The sequence below is a fragment of the Melanotaenia boesemani genome, chromosome 5 (genome assembly GCF_017639745.1).
Source record: "Melanotaenia boesemani isolate fMelBoe1 chromosome 5, fMelBoe1.pri, whole genome shotgun sequence".
Taxonomy (NCBI): domain Eukaryota; kingdom Metazoa; phylum Chordata; class Actinopteri; order Atheriniformes; family Melanotaeniidae; genus Melanotaenia; species Melanotaenia boesemani.
In genome coordinates this window covers 14,828,858-14,848,147 of record NC_055686.1, presented here as the reverse complement: position 1 = coordinate 14,848,147, position 19,290 = coordinate 14,828,858, and the positions used below count along the sequence as shown (strand labels likewise).

Genomic DNA, 19,290 nt, shown 5'->3' with positions numbered 1-19,290 from the left:
TTTTCCTTATTAATTTTCTACAATGGCCATCTAAAAACAAAAAAAAAAAAAAAACTGCATTCTGAATGGTGCGGCTCATCTTACTGATTTGTTGCCAATTACCAAAATAATTAAGCTGCAAATGCACTGTCCTCAATCAACAGTTTACAGTATTCTAACTTTCCGCCCCTCTTGTCTCTGGTTTGTTTTTGCTTTATGAGATATGGTTGTACATAAATGTATTTTAGAGAAAGCATGGTAAGATGGAGGATTTTAGGATTTAGGTGGGGGACTAGTTTTTTCAAGCTTATGCACACATGCCAAGTTTTAAGCAAATAGCTATTTGGGAATCACTTTATTGGTGCAAAGATACTATTTTATGTATGTCATATTTGTGCTATTGTTATTATTATTATTACTATTATTATTATTATTATTATATTTATTATTATTATTATTATTATTTTGTAACTGAAAATATTAGAGCAAATTCCATGTTTTTGCAAAGGTCTCAGTGCCTAAAGATACTATTTATACTTAGTTACTCGTTAATTTAATGCTTTAACGTTACAAAAGACCTTCAGGAAGTCTCGAGCGCTATTGCTTAAGACTGGAGATTGGAATAAACGTGCCCTATTGGAGATTACAATAAAATCTGCAGCCTTGTAAACGAAATGTAATTAAATAATGGAAAATAAATAAATAAATGCTGACAGTAAGTTGGCGAATTATCCGACACCCTTTAAAAGCACCGTTGAAGTAGCTACACCTGTGTCTCTTGAGCTAACGGCAGACTCGAAGGACTCGGCTTGATGTGCTCGTCAAAAGGAAAAGTTCTTCGTGGTTTTTCAAATTTGGCGTCTTTCAAATAAAAAAAAGAGGAGACAGTTGGTGACATCATTGTAGACTTTAGCTTTCAGGCTAAAAACATCCATATCGATTCACTTTCCACTCAAATTGGCTAATCTTAGCTGAGTTAGTAACGGGGAAAAACTGACAACTTTACATCGTTTGTCAGTTATTGAGACGGTTAGTGATTTGGTGGTGTAAACGGTAAAACCGCTTGTTAACAATATTTTTCCAGTTTTTTTCCTTTCAAATATAACAATGGTAAGTATATTTTGCATTAATTTAACATAAATCAGCGCAGTTTGCTAAATAGCCCGTTAGCGAGCCGTTTCTTGCCCACTTGTCATTCTTGCAACCACCAACCAGCTAAAAGTCGTGTATTAATTAAACAATAAATGTACTCATCTGTTCATAATAAAAAGTAAGTGTTTGGTGTAATTAACAGAGAGAAATGCTAAAGAGTGTGAACCACCAGCAGGCCAGTCAGCTGCTTCATAACAAGTTTGTGGTTGTGTTGGGAGACTCCAGTGAGTAACGGTTTATAGTTAAGCTTATTTTTCCTTAAGGAGTTTGTGTGTCGCCAGCAAGACTAACCCATGTGTTTCCTCCTCAGTTCAGCGGTCTGTTTACAAGGACCTTGTTGTATTGCTGCAAAAGGACAAATTCCTCTCCTTAAGACAACTAAAGAGCAAGGCAAGCTCTACTATTACAGCATGACATACTGATGAGACTTTAAGTTGGTTGCTAAAAAAAAAAATCCATTATTTAAAAAATAGTTCATGTACCACTTATTTTGCTTTACAAAGATATTTTGAATGAAGGCTTTTTTCCAGTATAAAATCACTATCATTACAAATCTTCCACTAACAAATCCTCATTTCTCTGTGTTCTGCACATTCATCCCTTCAGGGTGAGATGAGCTTTGAACAGGACTGCCTGATCGAAGGGGGATGTCTGAGTCAAATGACCAATGGGACGGAGTACAAGGAGGTCCGACAGTTCCAGTCTGATCACCATCTGGTTCGGTTTTACTTTGTGACCCGCATCTTCTCCCGATACATGGAGAGCATCATAGAGGACTTCCGCCATGGCTTGAAACCTGATGTACTCATTGTCAACTCCTGTGTATGGGACATTTCAAGGTGGGTAGGAGGTGCAAGTGTTAATAGTTTTCCTAGTGATGCATTGGACATCAAAATGGCATTAAAGTTCAACACTGTAAAAAGGTCAGTGTAAGGTGATGCCACCTTATATTGGTAGGCTGAGGGCAGCTATATATACTATAATGGAGTTTATTATAGAAATAGGTTTATCCATACTTGGAACAAAGGCTTCAATTCAGTGTGTACTCTTAAAAAAATAAATATTTGTTGAGTAATGCTATGTGAATGTCATGATCCCAATTTCAAAAGGTTGTCTGTTGCATGGCAAGTTTCAGGAACAGTTTTCCATTGAGATGAATTCAGGCAGTTTTCAGATAAGAAATGAAGTGGTATGGCACATTAATTTATAGGGCTGGGTATCATCACTAATTTCCTGAATCGACTTGATTAAAAGCCGCCCATTTTGATTCGATTTCGATTCAATATCGATTCTTTTACCGCTAATTGTGTAACACCACCTACTTTTCTTGGATATTGAAGACATTGTCATGTCCAGTATATGCTTGAAGGGGGCTCCTGAGGAAAATAGGTTGGGAACCAATGATTTAGAAAACAAATGTTGTGTACCCCCCCTGCCCTCCCAAGTGTGTGAACCTGGTGGAAACACTAAAAAATCTATATAAACATAATCCATTTTTTGGTTGCCTTTCCTGAACCTCAGTACAAAGCTGAATTGGCTGGTCTGCTGTTGTCATCCAGTTACCTTTTAAAGCCCAAGACTTGTATGTGATGAATTTGTTTATGTGTTTTGGTTTTGTAGATATAATTCCAGTTGGCTTGACGACTATAAGGAGAACCTTGACAAGTTCTTTGATGTACTGAGTGAGAGTCTCCCAGAGGATACGCTGGTCATATGGAACCTCACAATGCCCTTGGGAAAGAAGATCAAAGGTGGTTTCCTGGTGCCTGAGGTACATCATTGACCACCAAAAGTATCATAGTTGTTCACAAAGTTTCTCTGAACCTCTTACTGGGAGAGGGAATTAAACTGGGAAAGGAGTCGAATTCAACTTGTGTTCCTCAGATTATGTTAAAGCTGAGTAGTGAAAATTAAATACTAATAGTTTGAGTAGATTACTTCAGGAAAATATAAAAAAAAGAGGTGCAAATGAAAATGGTTGCACCATATTATCTGTCAATTGTTAAATCTTCACACTAATGTATCTGATCCTTTTTAGATACAGTTTGACAGACTATACAGATTTTTGTCCACCACATTCTGGCTTTTAGGTTGTTTTCAAAGCGTTCTGTTTTTCTCTTCTTTCTCTTCACCTCAGATTGAGCACAAAGCTCCCCAGTTGCGATACGATGTGGTTGAAGCCAACTTCTTCAGTGGGACCCTGGCGGACGCCTATGAGAAGGATGTGTTGGACCTCCACTTCCAGTTTCGCTTCTCTCTGCACCATCGTACAAAGGATGGAGTCCACTGGAATGCCATTGCCCACCGCAGGATAACTTGTCTTCTGTTACAACACATTGCACAAGCTTGGGGTGTGATATTGCCCTGTCCCCTGATCGCTGTTGGAGAAGGTAAAGGCTTTGTGTGGATATAATATTCCAAAAATAACTTAATGTGAAATGTGGCTTGCTTGTTGGTTGTGTTTTTCATACCTTTTTTATTGCACCAAATATTGCATTATTGTTTTTAATTTGACACGACTTGTTCTTTTCAGAGCACCCAGAACTTAGTGATCAGCAGTAAGCCTGCAACAATGCCCCAAAACTTTCAGTTAAGACTTAAGATGACAGTGTGTCCAGATTACTTTCAGTAAATAAGATTTTGTTCAGATAAATCATAATAGCCCCTTACATTTCCAAAGGCCCATTGGAATGGCTGCCTGTTTGCTGTCTGCTATAGAAAGTATTCAGTTGAGTTCTAGCCTGTTCTTTATCCAGTATTTAAAAAAAAAAAAATCCATATTAAAAGTATTTAATATCAACATATTTTATATATTGTGACACCTGAGTGTTTTAAATGTTAGGCTTACTAACTGGTATGCCCAACTAGAACATATATTATTACTCTTTGTGAAAAAACTATATTTTTGTAAATCTTACCTGAAGTGCCTCAAGTTTTCATGCCTGCTCACTGGTGCATACATAGCAAAACAGCCGGCTTTTAACTGCTTCTATCCTCCCATTTGTTCTTCCTGAACAAGTCCTTGGAGCCAGCAGGACACAGCTGAGATGGTTGCTGGAGGTGTTTTCAGCCATTTTTGATGATTCTTGTAGTCCCAGGATATGTACTGCTGCCCATTTCAGAAATGTCTTAAAAAGCATCTCTCTGCTCTGCTGTAAATATGCATCGGATCCATTTCAGATTGGTGTGTCACGCTGCACAGAACAGATGAGCTTAGTAGGAAGTCAGAGTTGGTAACAGCAGAGATTATTCCATTTAGCAAAAAGCACCTTATGCATATTTCCAGTCGTATGTCTCATAACTGCATCAGCAAAACTAGCAGACCAAGCTAGTGATCCATCAGTAATTTTATCATTATGTAATGAGCTTTAGCAGTTTACAAAGTGCATTCTTAGATGGAGGACAAGCCTTTGAAATTAACTGCTGGAGTTTTGCGAGTAGGTGGTGACCAGTGAATTGAATGCCATCAAAATATGCCACTCTCTCCAACTAAATACAAGTTATTTCACTTTCTAAATGCTTCTGGTGCAATACAAAGCTGAGTTTAGATGAAATTAAACCCTTGTTGATGGAACATGTGGAAATGCAGGGTAAGGGGCAAAGGTTCGAGATCCAACATTAGACATCCGTGGTATAACAACTTTTTTGGAGCTTTTTGGTCATTTAAGAAAAAAGTTTATTCGAAAAGTTACTTTCTCTTTAAAGAATGATGCTTACGTCTGCACACATTGATATTCTGTCCTGATTATCAGTTTAATATTTCTTTTCCTGCCGTCCCATCTTATTTTTTTTCCAGAGCACCATTCAGCAGCAGTGAATTACAATAACAGGGAGGAGTTCTTCAGCAATTCTGTCGACTACTTGAACTCAGACAACAGGCCATGGCAACAACCAGATCGCTATGAGGTTCCAAGACTTTTCAGAACTGCCCTCCAGCAGTCTCTACCAGTCCAAAGACCTCAGCATCAACGTAAACAAGATAGACATGGTAAACGTTCAGTCACATTTCTTTACACTTGAAGAGTTTAGAGTGAAATTTTATTTAAATCAACTTTTTTTTTTATATTCTGGGAATGCTACTGGGATGTTTTTCCTCTAACAGCTGATGTCCTCAATCTACACGGTCAGCGCTACAGTTTTAATTTGGATTTTACCATCTGTCCTGCAGATTTCAACTACAGACCTTCCCACCACTTTGAGCCCTACAGAGAGGACCATCATCAGTATGTGATGAGGAGCCGACACACAAGACGCCAATACGTCCCATACACCCACCACAAACCTAATGCTGGTCGCGGCTACTACTGATGCAGAGGTGCTTTTAAGCTTCAGACATGGTCACATTCCAGCTACTGTGCTTTCTGGCCCAGAGAACTAGAGGCATTTTTCTTATTCTGTTTTAGTGTCTTTTTGTAGTTTTAAATTATTTTCTTCAGTACAGAGTTTTTGATAACATTTTTGTCATTTGATACATTTTTAATTCGGCAGTATCATTTGTCTGGTGCTGCTTTCTATTAAATTTGACAGATTTGAAGACTGAACTGTTTCACCTGTAAAGTTCACGCTTTGTCAAAAACCAATGCCAATTGTTGACTCGTGTTCCGTTGCATAGATGGCTTTTTTTTTTCTCCTTTTCTTTTTGAAGGCCCCACTTCGAAAGGTGTGTGTGAAATAAGTGTTTTAATGTTAAGTGAGAATAAAGTTTAACTAAAGTTGCTATTGGAAACACTACTCATGTTTTTCAGCCATCAGAAAGTTTTATTGCTCTGTGAAAGAAACTATAACATTAAGTGAAATGCTTAATTTTATTGTCTGAATTACTACAAAAGATACAAAGAGCAGTAATCATCCTATTACATTAAAAACACCCAACTTTTTTTCTTTTTATAAAAAGTTGTCAATTGGTAGAGAAACTGTTTAAACAATGAAAATGACATCTACAATATGTCACATTCATGAATCTTACATTTAATAAATGATGAAAACAATCATTGACAATATAAAGATGCTGCTGCTGGTACATGTTATTAGTGCTAGAAGTTACAGGATACAGTTTCCTGAAAGTTATCTTGAAGGGAAAATAAGCTAGCCATATGAGGGGGGGAAGTGTGCAAGCTGCTTTATGTGCTGCTAGTCAGTTTTAGGTCATGAGGAGACGGTGCACTTGTTGCAGCTGCTGCTGTGATAGGACGAGGCGGTGGACTTGTTCTTGTCCACGGATACATGGAATGGCAACACGACCTACAAACACTGTTCCTTCTTGCTTCTCTCCTTTGGCCTGAAACCACAAGACAAACATGCATGATCACTTTTACATGTGGTAATTCTGAAGTGTTAAAATCTTGTTCAAAGGTAAGTGTGTCATTGTCTGTAGTACCTTAACAAAGGAGGACGCTGGGAATGTGGCAAAGTCTGAGGAAGCCTTAGCTCCAGGCTGATATGAAACCACATGTTCAGCAACCTCACCCTGAAACAAGATGTTTTTATTACTGGAGCATTTTTTTAAATTACTTATTAACATTTAAATATGTGATAGAGCACCACCTTAAGTTTGTCCAGAGCATCACTTAGATTCTTCAATCGAGCCGTCTGCTCCAGCAGCTGAGTGCTGGCACGGACTAAAAAACAAAGTTTGATGCAGTTTAACTACAGGGAACAGATGCAAACACGTTTGAAATTGCTAAAGGAGTAATAATCCATCTGCATTAAACTGCACACACCCGCCGTTTTCCCGGTGATGTCCACTACTTTAACTTCTGAACTAAGTTTGAGCAGGGTGGCCAGCAGCTGGTCAGTTCTACGATAGATGCCTGTGTTTAGTCCCTCTGGAGGCGTGGAGCTTTCTTTGGACACTTGGGGCAGTTTTGGAGGACAGAGTGGAGGCAGGGAGGCAAGCTGAGCCCTCATCTTCTCGGCCTGTTAATTGCATAAAAATATAGGTAAGTATTATTCAGCTTTAGACAACTCCCATTGTGCTGCAATACTACTGGCTTTACACTGGTGTACCTTGAGCCTGTTGTTTTCATTCTTGAGGTATTTAATGCCCAGTCTCTGAGTCTCAACCTGCTGCTTGAGAAGAGGAGAGTCCACTACCTGTGTGGGTCCTGCCATGGAAGGAGGCAGACCTGCTGGATTTAGAAAAAAAGTTGATTTAGTGAAAAATTTATCATCAGTGGGCTTGAAACTCTTTCTACTTGTTGAATAGGGGATGTGTTTCTATTAGATATAAAATGCCAACATTTAAAACTTTTTTAAAAATAAAAAGTGAACATAATCACACTAATTCACCCACCTCCTGCAGATCCATGGACTAGAGAGGCAATTCCTGAGGCAGGTGGACCTCTCAGGCCTTCAATGGTCATCTTTGACTGGTTACTGATGCGTTGTTTCAGCTCAGCTTTCTCAGCCTCCAGCTGGTCAATATCAGCCTGAAGAGCATCCATTGTCTCCTCAAACTCTCTGCAGATGAGGAAAAAGCGAAGGGGGGGAAATAAGGTAAATAAGTGTGAGGATAAAGATGTGAGAAAGGTGATATCTGCTCTTCATCGTTCTCACTTTTCTTTCTTCTTGAGTAGAGAAAGGTTTTCATCCAGTTTGGTCTGAATCTTTTCCACACGCTCATCAGCATCTTTGGTGGAGGTGTCCAGCTTCTTCTCCAAAAGGCTTAAGCGGACGTGGGCCTCACTCAGCTCCTCACCCTGTGAATACGTACGTTCAGCACAATCATAACTGTTATAGCCGCCATTTATTACAACAGTTCTAATTAAACCTTTTTTTTTTTTTTTTGCAACGTTTCTTCAACAGGTTACCTTAATCTTAAGAGACTTCTTGAGCTCCATGATGACGGTTTCTCTGTCTTCTAGTTTGACTCCAAGACCTTCTGCGTCAGTCATCTCAGCCCTGACGGTGGATGCCCTCATCTCCACTGGAGGAGTCTTAAAGACAAGAATTGAACAGAAGGTGAGACAGGGATTTCAAGGACTGAATTAGGTTCTACATTAAAATGAAAAAGTTAGGGCAAACAAGTACTTTTCCTTGTGGTTTTTCAGCATCATATTCTCCCTCCTGCATGGCTGTAGCCATCTTGTTCATGGTGGCGATGACAGAGCTGCAGGATTGTCGCAGAAACTCTGGGCCATTCACACCTTGGGAGCCGTATACCTTGGAGAAAAAGTTCAGGTAAAGAGAAGCAGCACTCAATTTCTCTGTACAAAAAAAAAGTTATAGTATATGGTATCAGATATAGCAATAACTCAGAAAATCTAATAGAATATTAACTCTCTTCATAACATTTGAGTTTGGATGGAACAACAGTAACTACTGATTCACAATTGTAGCTCTCACCTGCTCCACGACTTTGCATGCAGTATCCTCCAGTTTTAAAGCATTGAGACCTTCCTGTTCTCCCAGTGGAGCGATCATCTGAGCTCCAGCTGCAGCCACCTCCTGGAGCACTGCAACCACACGGGTCAGCTGTCGCCTGCACTCTGTTAGCGCCTCTGACACCTGCCAAATGCATGCCAGTTATTTTTGATGAAGGGTTACGAATAGGTGAACTTTGCCTCAGTCACACAAAGGCCAATAACAAAATACACCCTTGTTTCTCTACCTGTTGTCCAAAATTGAGAGCAGCTGGGACTCCTGCCACATCTGTTCCAGGCATACGACGGCGGATCTTCTTACAGAACTGTCGGATATCAGAGCAGGAAGTGTCCAGGTCCTTTAGAAGAATAGCGAGGCCAGAACTCTCCTGTCCTGCCGCCAGGAACGCCCGCAGACGTACCACCTCCACTGCCATACAGTCCAGAGCACTCTGGGTAAACTGAGGTGAGAGGGTGGCATAAACTGGTTATAGTTCTAACATTTTCAACTATATTCTCATCTTGTTGTGTTAGCAAGCTGTGTTATAGATTTATCTATTGGTGTAGCAGTTAAAGATTCACGAATGAAAGTTATTGTTTTTCCAGTATTAAGATTGAAAATGTTGGAAAGCTTGAAATACCTTAATGTGGTCAGCCAGTTGCACTGTGCAGTCCTCAGTTTGATCTGTCAGATGGACACTGTACAGTTGCTGGAAGACAAAACAACAGCGAGGTGCTTGATATTATAGATGTCATTACAATTAGGAGCTGACTTTTAAATCTAGATGTATGAGGCCCATCTGTTGTGAAATGAAGAGTTGTTTAATGTTGCATATATCCAAGTATAAATAGGATACCATAAGCTTAATAAGACATTTAAAGCAGACAATGGTTTAATGGGGAGTTACACATGCAACCACTATACTGATATTACACGTTCAGTTAATAATCAGATCATCACATTTATCTGATCTTTTTCTATATTTGGTGGGCCGTACTTTGCATGTGACTTAATTTACTCCCTGTTCAGATGTTTGCAATTACTCTAAACTGACTAAGAGTGGACTGTTACCTGGTGTGGACAAACCCTGGAGAGACTGTTGGTGTTACTACTTTAAGGTTATTACCAGTTTGGACTGGACTATTTTCCTTGAAAGAGTACTATAAAATTGGTGGCTTTGGTTAAGTATGTAAGTTTGGACAAGCAAGCATTCTTGTACTTTTAACATACAACACTCTTTAATTACCTGATAGTATTTAATGGCTTTTGTCAGAGGTTCCACCTGTACGGTCTCATCTAGCTGGTCCTTGTGCAGCAGGTCAATGAAATAGTCCAAAGAGCGCTCGTGGAAACTCATCTCAGAGTAAAGTGTACCCATGCGCTTAAAAACCTCCACACTGCAGGTATTCAGAGCCCTACAACCAAGGCAGGAACAAGGAAGAGGGGACAGAAAAGTCTGTTGTTAAAGCAACAGCTCACTATTATTCATAAAGAGATCGTTTCATTTCACCACTTTACTTAAAATCTCCAATTTTCATAATTTATGTATGACGGATTAGTGATGAAGCTGGCGTTCTTACTGTTCATATTTGTGTAGAGTAGCCTGAAGGAGGCTAAGGGAGTACACCAGTCCTGCAGCAAAACTACGCTGTTCTCCTGGAGGTCCTCTGAGCCCTGTTCCCTGGACTAGGTTCCCGTTCAAGTCAAACTTCTCCTGGGCTTGTTTACTGATCAGCTCAGCCTTCAAGCAAGATGGCACCAACATGAGTTCCAAAACAGACACAGCACAGCAGTTCAGTAAGAGTATCACATTGCCTCCTACCTTGAAGATGAGTCTAGGAATGAGCAGCAACACCAGAATACAGTCCTGGTCCCCACCATGGCGAAGGAAGGAGTCTGGCATGAAGGAGGTGAGGAGGGACACCTGTCTGTTTGCTTGAGCCACTTCCATTTTCCTCAACTCCATCTCAATGGCCTGGAGACACAGAATGAGTGGTTTTAAATAAGAATAAAAACCATCACTGGTTACCTCTGCTCAGTCATTTTGCACATCTCCTACCTTGGCATAAGCCTTGGTCTCTGCAAACTTAATCTTGAAATCAAACAGCTCTGCAGGTGGTTGCTGAACTTGCTCAGTGTTTGCATTCTGCTGACTGATCAGCTCCCTGTTGGCCTCCTGATGGACAGAAAAAGAACTCATACAGTGTCAATGCATTCAAACGGTGGGTACTGCTTCCAAAAGTTCCCATCCCAACACAGGCATGTTTTCCCTTCCATCTACTCACCTGAAGTGAGGCTGTGAGCTCTCTGTACTTGTTGATGGTCTGCTGGTAATCAGCTACAGTCTCCTGAGCAGCTTCCACCTTTTTTCCTGCCTCTCTAACCTTTGCAGCACCCAGGTCTAACTGCTCCCTCAGCTCCATTTCCGTTTCTCTGGCATTCTCCTGGAGCTCATCGTTCATCTCATTGATGGCCTCCTGTTGTTGTAGAAAAAAAACAAAAACAAAAAGGTCCAATCATGAGCTGATTAAACCTTTTTCTACTGCCTTTTCTTTTAAGATTTTTATAATTAAATGGCAATAAACATTTTCATCTTTGTCTCACTGCTGAAACTATGATTATTACAAGGCAATTTAAAGTCAGGAAAATTCAAATATTTAATGATGAACAGAAAGTCTACATTAAATGTGACTGTAAAAAACTTCTGGTCACCCAGAAAAGAAGATCAAATGGGTTTTATTAAAAGGCCAAACTCTTGTCATAATTTTGGGTGTCTTTCAACACAGGGATGAAGATGGTCGTCTTTCCACCAACGACGTGTGTGTTAGGTTAAGTGGTGACTCTAAAATCTCCCTAGCGTGAGTGTGAATGTGAATGGTTGCTTGTCCTTCCCTGCGATGGACTGGTTGCCTGTCCAGGGTTCATTTTAAGTGGTCATCAATAGGTTTTGAATATTTAGGTATTTTTCATGACCCCTTAATATGAGCACATGTACAAAATCTGACCCACTGTGTAAGAGTCGTCCTGGAAAGCTGGAGCTTATTGAATGTGTTTTGAGTGGGACATAAAACTTTGATTAAGATGAAAATACTTGATGAAGGACTAAGATGAAAATGCAGTTGCTGTGCTCAATTTGTATGACCCCGTGCGTGTTTTTCAAACAAGGTGATAAAATATTTAAATGATTGGATCAGTTCTTTATTTGAAGCAAGCAAAACCCTAAACCTAACATGGCTACGGGACAGCTGGCACACGCTGAGGGAGGCTTAGATCCATCAGATATCAGAATATGCTCATATGCATGTTTTGATTGGATTGCAAACAGTCCCATCTCCATTTGGGTGAATGTGGAGGCCTCTCTTATAGGGATTTATTGTTTATGCTTTAAGGATTTTAAGGCGAGCTGTGACACCCACTGTAATATTACCACAATCAAGGTGGTTAGTGTGACGTTTTGAAGGTGAAAACTACCTTCCAGCTTTACCCCTATGCTGAATAACCCTGATTTTCAACAGAGACTGTTAAATGTGGGACAGGGGTACCCTCTCTCATATGTTAACTTGGTTCCACAAGTTGCAAAAATACTGGTCTTATGTCCTACTAGAAATGGAGAAAATATTTGGATTAAAGTTGGAAATGGATCCTTGATTTCTTATTCTGGGCTTCCTAAGCTGTCATAACATCTGAAAAGAAACTTTATTGTGCTTTGACCTTTGTTGCAAGAAATAACATTTCAAGTTCATTGAAGAACACTGAAAATATTAAAATCAATCAAAATATTGTTTAGAAGCGGGGAAAAAAGAAAAAAGAAAAACAAACAAAAGTGCAGCTGCACTGACCAAATCAGTGACTGTTTCTCTCAGCTCTCGGACTTTCTCTTCCAGGTCAAGGTTTCTCTCCGTCAGCGTCTCAACCATCTCTTCTGACCCCAGAGCAGCATCCACCTGGCACATGAAGACAAACATAAAGTCACTTTTTTATTTTAAAATATCAGCTCCAAGAACAGACCTGGCTTCTTTTTTTTTTTTTTCTTTCATCCGTAGTTTAAAATTTGTGTGTGTGCTGTTCATCTATTTCTAAGCACCAGCAGAAGATCAAAATCACAGGTTCTTGAAAAAAAAAAAAATCCATCTTCGTGTTTCCCTGGCACTACCTGCTCCTTCAGTTCATCGATTGTGGCCTCCGCTTGTTTGACTTCGTCCTGCAGTTTTTCCTTCTGAGTCCTCAGTGTCTCCAGCTCAGTGTTCTTCTTCTCCATCTGCTTCTGCAGCTTCACATGTTCCTGCTTCTCTGAGGTAGACAGATCTCGCATCCTATACAAGGAGCAGAAGAGCAAGTCTTTGTTGATTTGTTTTCTGGAGCAATTTACTGACTTTTAAGTAGTTGTGTTTTTTAAATGTATACCTTTGGTTAATTGAAACCTTTAAGAGTCATTTTCACATACCTGACCAATGCCTCCTTCAGTCTGCTGTTCTGCTCCTCCAGCTGTTTAACTTGATAACTGGAGGCGGCGCCATCTGAACCTGCATTAGAGAAAAGAGAAAACATGGAAAGGAACCTCAGAATAATGAAAAACTATGAAAAGGAACAAAGAGGAAACAGTTAAAATACAGATGAAATCTCTGTGCGCTGGAGGTGTCCTGAGCCTCTTTTTTCTTACTTACCTTTCTCTGAAATCTCATGCCTGAGGATCTCCAGGTCCATGGAGAGTTCCTCTACTTTCTCTTTCAGCGTGTCTACCTCCACTTGGAGCGACTCTGCTCGCTCCTCAGCCATCTCTTTGTCCAGTGTGGCCATCTCTATGGCATCTGCTGTGTCTGCCATCTCCTCCATATAGCGGTCTTTGGCCTCCTGTGCCTCCCGAGCTTCCTGTAAAATAAGAAAGTACAACAAAAAGAGTTGGAAAGATAAGAGTTGTAATCTCTTTCATTCTTGCAAGCTTATAAAATCTGTTATTTTATATGTTGGATTTATAGAGTAAATTTGCTGATTCAGCTTTTTTTTTTTGTGTACCTTCTTAGCCTCTTTGAGTTGTTTCTGTAGGTCGGTCTGCTGCTCCTGCATTTTGGTCTTCCACTCCTGCAGCTGTTCCAGCTGGATCTTGTGTTTCTCCAGCTCCTTCAGCTTGGCCTTGTCCTCTGTTCGCTTCATCTTCAAAGTCTCCAGCTTCTCTTCCAGATCCTTGACTTGCGCTCGCAGCGACTCTTCCTCCTGAAAGGATGAGAGCCGAGAAGACGGCACAGCAGGATTAGCCTATTACAAAAACTGACCTATTTAAAATAATTATATACAAAATTAAATAACAAAATAAAATATTAAAAAAATAATAATTTAATCGGCCTCTGCATATACCCCATCTGTACGAACATTAAAAAGCAATAACAAAAGATTGAGCCATTTCCTCAAAGAGCCCAGATGGAATCTGTGAAGTTTCTCTTTTCAGCGTCTCAGAAAGTGAAACCATTTATCATCACCACCACATTCAGTGAGGACATTACAGAAACAGAGTGAAACCTCATGATTATGTTCTGAGAATCATTTTCTTCTGATGCCAAGTTAGTAAACTCATGCCCGCTATCTTCAGCATGCATGAAGCCATTAGAAAACACTACCTGCTTAGATATGGCAGGTTCCACCTGGTTAAACAATAACAGTGGGGATGAAATGGAACAATGATTATTAACAAGATGATTAGGATGTGAAATAAAGAATGACAGAATCAATTCTTCCAGTAGTCAGGGACCTACCTTGCTTGGAGTAGCTGGTACCTGGGCGGTAGCAGGCGACCCACTGGGCTGAGGCACGACAGGAGCCCCGAGTGCAGCCTGCTGGGAGGACGGGCTCACCTCACTGACATCAGACAGAGAAGATGTGAGGCTCTCACGAGAAGCCTGTTGGAAAAGGTAGGCATGTTTCAGAAAGTGATGAATCTGGTAAAGTTGTTCAAACCAAGATAAAAAGATAAATAAATAAATAAAAACAAGCATTTTTGCCACAGCAAACATGCAACCTGGATGAACCCAGTGAACTACTAGAATACTTTCTGAATTTCAAAGTTTCGTGTCTTCCACCTTCCAGTGTTCCAACAATTTTTACAGACACCAAATGCCCCTGTGCCATAGAGGACAACTAATTCAACAGTTTTTACACCACACCCGGTGAGGTGACAAAAACTTCTGACACATCAAATCGTACCCTGAGCTGCAGGCTGAAGCGACCATAGGGACGGACCAAAAGGGAGGGGAGGGAGGTAGCTGGTGTGAGACGTGGTGTACTCAGCTGCCACGAGGTGATCATAGAGACGGCGTTAGGACTGACAAGTTATATGCCAAAACCTCAAGTCTATCAGTTACACCCACCATACTGTACTGATAAAGCTCATACTGCAGGTGATATTTGTACAATTACTGAGTACCAGCTTTAAAAGAAAAATAAGACATCAAACAAGACACATCTTTCTACAATCCAGACTATTTTAACAGTCTGAAAATTTATTTTATTTTGTTTTATTATTTCCATGTTTTTTTGTTTTTAGATGATACCAGATCAAAGACACATCTGGAAGTCTTTGACCCAAAGATGTCAGACCTTTCACTGCAGTCAGTTTCAGCTCTTGTTTACTACTGAGTCTGTATACTCTGAGGAACTGGATAATTGATAAAACATGTTTGCTCAAAGAAGAGGGCTTGCAGTTTGGCCACAGTTAGTTGAGAGCTGAATTTTACTTAAGTCTAAACAATACTATTGTAGACCTACTTTTTTTTTACCTTTATAATAAATGCCCAGAAGTATGGAGTAAAACAAATGCTGTAATGTTCAAAAACCTACTGACCAAAGTGTATAAATTAAACTTAGATCTCAATTCTGAATTCATCAAACTTGTATAACTATGGTTTTAATGCTCTGCTTTGGTTCAAGAATGTACTTTCTGATAAACTTCCCTTCTCAAAAAAAGAAAAAAACAAACAAACAAAAACATGCTTTTTGACCTCTGCTGTCCTGTCTTCTGTATGCAAGCTCACCTTTGCAGAACGACGGGTAGAGGACTGGAGGGTAAGTTAGTTGGAGAGAAGGATGGGCACACACACACCCATTAAAAATATCAACACACACACATCCAGCAGTGAAGGACAATAAGAGATTAGCAGAATTTCAGAAGCATTTAAATCACTTATTTAGAATGACTTAATTTTAATTACTGCATGCACCATTTAAAGAATACTTATTATGACTGAAGGCCCAACAGTGGAGTTCAATGTTAATGACAAATGAAAAATTTAAACCAACAAGGACGATTCACCATGATGACCTTAAAGTGGAAACACCAAGAAAACTGCAGAGGAAATGGCAGCCAAAGACACGTTTTGTGTCCCATGCAAAATGCCAGCTGATTTAAAAAGAACAAGAACTTCAAAAGAAAAAGATGAGCTGTTACATTAATGCGATGAAAACCCAGGCCAAGCAAAACTGCTATATGAAATGTTTCTACCTTCTTAATGTTCGCAGGAGTCTGGAAAAGGTATTGAAAAAAAGACAATGAGAAGTCAGCTCAAATGCTGACAGATCAAACAGAGGAAACCTGGGGAAAGAGTCTTTGGTTGGAAACATACCACACATGACAACCCAGTAAGTGTTGTTTCTATGACTGAGCAAACACATGACTGAACTGTCAGTGACAACAACAAAAATTTAAAACTGAGGTTTGCGCTACTTACCTGCTTGGATGTTTTGGGAGTCTCAGGAATCTCTATAATAAGAAAAACATATATTTACTCTTATTACTGATTACTATGACTTTGTGTCAAACTTGATAGAGACACTTGTTCACAGCTCACCTTTTTGTTTGAGTATCCTAGAAAGGTTGGACTCAGGAGTATCTGGTGATGTAGCAGTGGAGCCTTCCTCCACCACCTGGATCTGCTCAACAAAACCAGGAAGAAATGATTTTTTATCATCATATCAGAGTAACTATGAGCAGGTACTGAAAGATGGTGCAGATCGGAGTTTGCGTCATCAAATTCTCATGATTGCATTCAGTACATCAGAAAATATTCATGTCACTAACCTGGGACTGCCTGACAAATATCCCATGGTTTTCCTCACAGGTGAAGTAGCGCTTGCCTTGCACAGTTCCATCGTTCTTGCCTTTGGGCTCATCCAGTATGACACCCACCCATTTACCTGAAGCAAAGAGGGTGGCGCCAATGTAGGCGACAGTACCTCGCTGCCCCTTTCCTGTCACTTCTACTATGGAGCCGATCTGGGAGACAAAGAGATGATAAAAAAAAACCATGAGTTGTAAATAAATGCAAGATGATATAAATTGATTCCTATTCACTCATGCTTTTTTTTTTTTTATTGTGTCTTAAAGGGTGACATACCTTTGGAGGTTTACCACTCTCCACTGTTCCTGCGCTGCTCATTTTGCTGATCAGAGGGCTGGTCAGCTGAGAGATATAGAAGGTAAGGTGTTGGAAAAAATATTTTTTTAAATGCAGTATAAGATTAAGCAAAGTGAAGTTGATTACTGGTTGGAATGATGGGTAAGATGTAAGAAGGCCAGACAGTAGAGAAGAAAAACAAGGTCATTACATAGCAGGGAATTTTTTTGTTTTTAATCAAGAATTCCTTCAGCATTGTTCCTTTCTGTGTCTTCATCATGATCCAATAAGCATATCCTAACAGGAGCATGTATGACCACAATTTTATATAAATAAAGGCCAAAGTAAATAAATATCCAATTACCCCCCTAACTTGGTCTCATGAGTCAGAAGTATTTAACAAGAAAGTCCTAAGGGTGCAGAGCACAGAAGCAGACTCATACCCTGTCACGTGTCCCAGGATACAATAAATGAGCAACATCTCAAACAAAGCTGCTCATTCAAGAAAAACTAGGACTGCGGTAAGAGCCCATTCCTTATATGGTGATCTAGGGACACGTGAATTCACATCGCCTCATATTTTTAAACCATCCAGCAGAAGATCTGATCTTTTTGTTGTTTTTTTTGTTGTTTTTTTACAGCATTTCTCTAACTGCAGCTGTTGAGAGTTTTTGTTTTCCTCTCTCTCTTTTCCATTTCATGACAACTTAGAGATTTTTCAAGATTCATTAAAACTATGGCTAGCTGAGGAAAAGCTTCCAAATGTGTTCAATATAAGGCCACTTAAAGATAAATGATCTAATATTTTAATCTGATGAAGAGCAAATATGCAAGGAGGCGACTCCTACATCCACTGCATGGTGAGTGCCACTAACTCATTTGTATGTATTACTACTGTAATGCAATAACTTTTGTTACTTATCATCGGGCTTAATCAAAATGTAGCTGTATAATATAAAACATAATTTCATGTTAAGCATCTATGTTACTCACCCTGGGAGTATAAGAATGTCGTCTGCTCAAAGCCATTATTAAAAGCTATATTCACCTCAAATGCAAAGAAAAAGCTCCGGCTAAATTTTTCTCTAAATTATCATCTCTTTTCATCTCTTCCTTTTTTCCAAAGAAAGGAAGGACAGCAGATGAGTATGAATTCTGGGCGGGGTCTATGTGCTGCATCACAAGACGTCACAGCTGATTTGAACAACAAAATATTAAGCTAATTGCTGCCTTCTGCATTAAAGATGAATGTTTTTTTGTTTGTTTTGTTTTTTGTTTTTTAATAAAGAGATTAACATTATTTTTATCTAGATGTGGCCTTATGAACGTGTAGATAAACTGTGGTGCAAAACATGAACGATTAACGTTTTAATTCAGGTATGCGTGTAGGTATTAATCCTACTTTATATTTAGCAAATGTTTGTAATAACTGTTTAATGATCCGATCATATACCAGCTGACATGGTGGCAAACGTTAGCTTATATTTCTTCACTTGGTTTTGATACAAAAGAAGGCCAAATGTGATATTAGATTACTTAAATATACAAATTTACTATATCGTAAAACAAATTCGGCATGCAGACAACGAAAGAAAAAACAAAACATTGCAATAATAGGAAATCAACAATAGCAAGCTTAGCTAGTGCAGTACAAGCAGGATAAATGTCATCAAACACCCTCTTGTTTTAGCAATGGATAAGTACTACATAGAAGCTAACGTACAAGTTGTGTATTTTTTAATGTGGCTCACCTGGCAAACTGTCTTTAAATGTAGATCTTAGACGTGCTCATACAGTACTAACAGCTTGTTGTTACTTTTTGGATAGTTAGCTTGTTAATCCGTTAGCTTCTTCCGGCTTTTGACAGGTCACTTCCGGGACTTTGAGGCCCAAAGACACGAAGAAGAAATGTGAATTACAACGCCCCTAGTGGTTATGTGCGCTTATTGTGGTGGGACATCGATAACACAACTTTTGTGGATTTTATCTTTTAATTATCAGTGTGTCTTTACTTTCGATATCTGTTTCGCCCTATGAGTGTGGCTTTGTGTTTCCTCTGTGCTATCATATTGTCAGTGGAGGTTAGGATATTCAGCATTTATTAAAACATTTCAAAATTGATCATGAATCCCAATACTAGCTCACTAACTGGACTTTAAAATATTATAAGACATTTGAATCAAAGCGTGATGTGAATATCCTTATTTTACCACATTAGCATTGTATGCAATTATTAGTTTTACACTGACTAGCTGAGCTTTTTAGATATTTATTAAAAGAAATTCCATGGAATTATTTTGGGGGGAATTGTACTTCTTCATGTGAAAATTAGTTGCTTTTATATTTATTATTATTTTAATTTAATTATGTCATTTTGGTTAGGTTTGGACAAAATGCTAAAAAAAAAGGGGGGGGG

The 19,290-nt window shown here is 39.2% G+C and overlaps 2 protein-coding genes across 6 annotated transcripts; one reads left to right on the top strand and one right to left on the bottom strand.

Moving 5' to 3' along the window:
* The first annotated feature begins 745 nt into the window (after nt 1-745).
* fam113 (family with sequence similarity 113) lies at nt 746-5,848 on the top strand. Its single transcript, XM_041984812.1, has 8 exons — nt 746-1,089; nt 1,274-1,355; nt 1,442-1,521; nt 1,738-1,970; nt 2,752-2,902; nt 3,269-3,521; nt 4,928-5,119; nt 5,300-5,848. Exons 1-8 carry the CDS (start codon nt 1,087-1,089, stop codon nt 5,437-5,439), a joined length of 1,134 nt encoding a protein of 377 aa, XP_041840746.1. The 5' UTR covers nt 746-1,086; the 3' UTR covers nt 5,440-5,848.
* A 74-nt stretch (nt 5,849-5,922) lies between these two features.
* LOC121639509 (dynactin subunit 1-like) lies at nt 5,923-18,733 on the bottom strand. 5 transcript variants are annotated; one of them, XM_041984802.1, is made up of 32 exons: nt 18,626-18,733; nt 16,875-16,940; nt 16,559-16,753; nt 16,329-16,410; nt 16,209-16,240; nt 15,983-16,003; nt 15,516-15,539; nt 14,689-14,772; nt 14,241-14,384; nt 14,106-14,129; nt 13,507-13,704; nt 13,158-13,362; nt 12,938-13,016; nt 12,647-12,806; nt 12,333-12,437; nt 10,779-10,970; nt 10,553-10,669; nt 10,316-10,468; nt 10,074-10,234; nt 9,740-9,908; nt 9,134-9,202; nt 8,741-8,953; nt 8,476-8,637; nt 8,161-8,292; nt 7,941-8,066; nt 7,687-7,829; nt 7,424-7,590; nt 7,138-7,259; nt 6,852-7,047; nt 6,676-6,749; nt 6,509-6,598; nt 5,923-6,409 (listed from the first exon to the last, which is right to left on the bottom strand). In XM_041984802.1, exons 2-32 carry the CDS (start codon nt 16,914-16,916, stop codon nt 6,272-6,274), a joined length of 3,819 nt encoding a protein of 1,272 aa, XP_041840736.1. In that variant the 5' UTR covers nt 16,917-16,940; nt 18,626-18,733; the 3' UTR covers nt 5,923-6,271. The 5 variants fall into 5 exon arrangements, with proteins under 5 accessions (XP_041840736.1, XP_041840737.1, XP_041840738.1 ...); XM_041984803.1 differs by having other exon boundaries at nt 7,138-7,256; XM_041984804.1 differs by lacking the exon at nt 14,689-14,772.
* Nucleotides 18,734-19,290: the final 557 nt, after the last annotated feature.

Bases quoted from the DNA above. Each gene is read 5' to 3' on its own strand.
- fam113 (XM_041984812.1), top strand. The intron at 1,522-1,737 runs GCAAGCTCTACT...TCATCCCTTCAG, and splicing joins TAAGACAACTAAAGAGCAAG to GGTGAGATGAGCTTTGAACA. The intron at 5,120-5,299 runs GTAAACGTTCAG...TCTGTCCTGCAG, and splicing joins ACGTAAACAAGATAGACATG to ATTTCAACTACAGACCTTCC.
- LOC121639509 (XM_041984802.1), bottom strand. From the start codon at position 16,916: ATGAGCAGCGCAGGAACAGTGGAGAGTGGTAAACCTCCAAAG. The intron at 15,540-15,982 runs GTAGAAACATTT...CTTACCCTCCAG, and splicing joins CTCCTGCGAACATTAAGAAG to TCCTCTACCCGTCGTTCTGC. The intron at 7,830-7,940 runs GTAACCTGTTGA...ACGTATTCACAG, and splicing joins AGAAGTCTCTTAAGATTAAG to GGTGAGGAGCTGAGTGAGGC.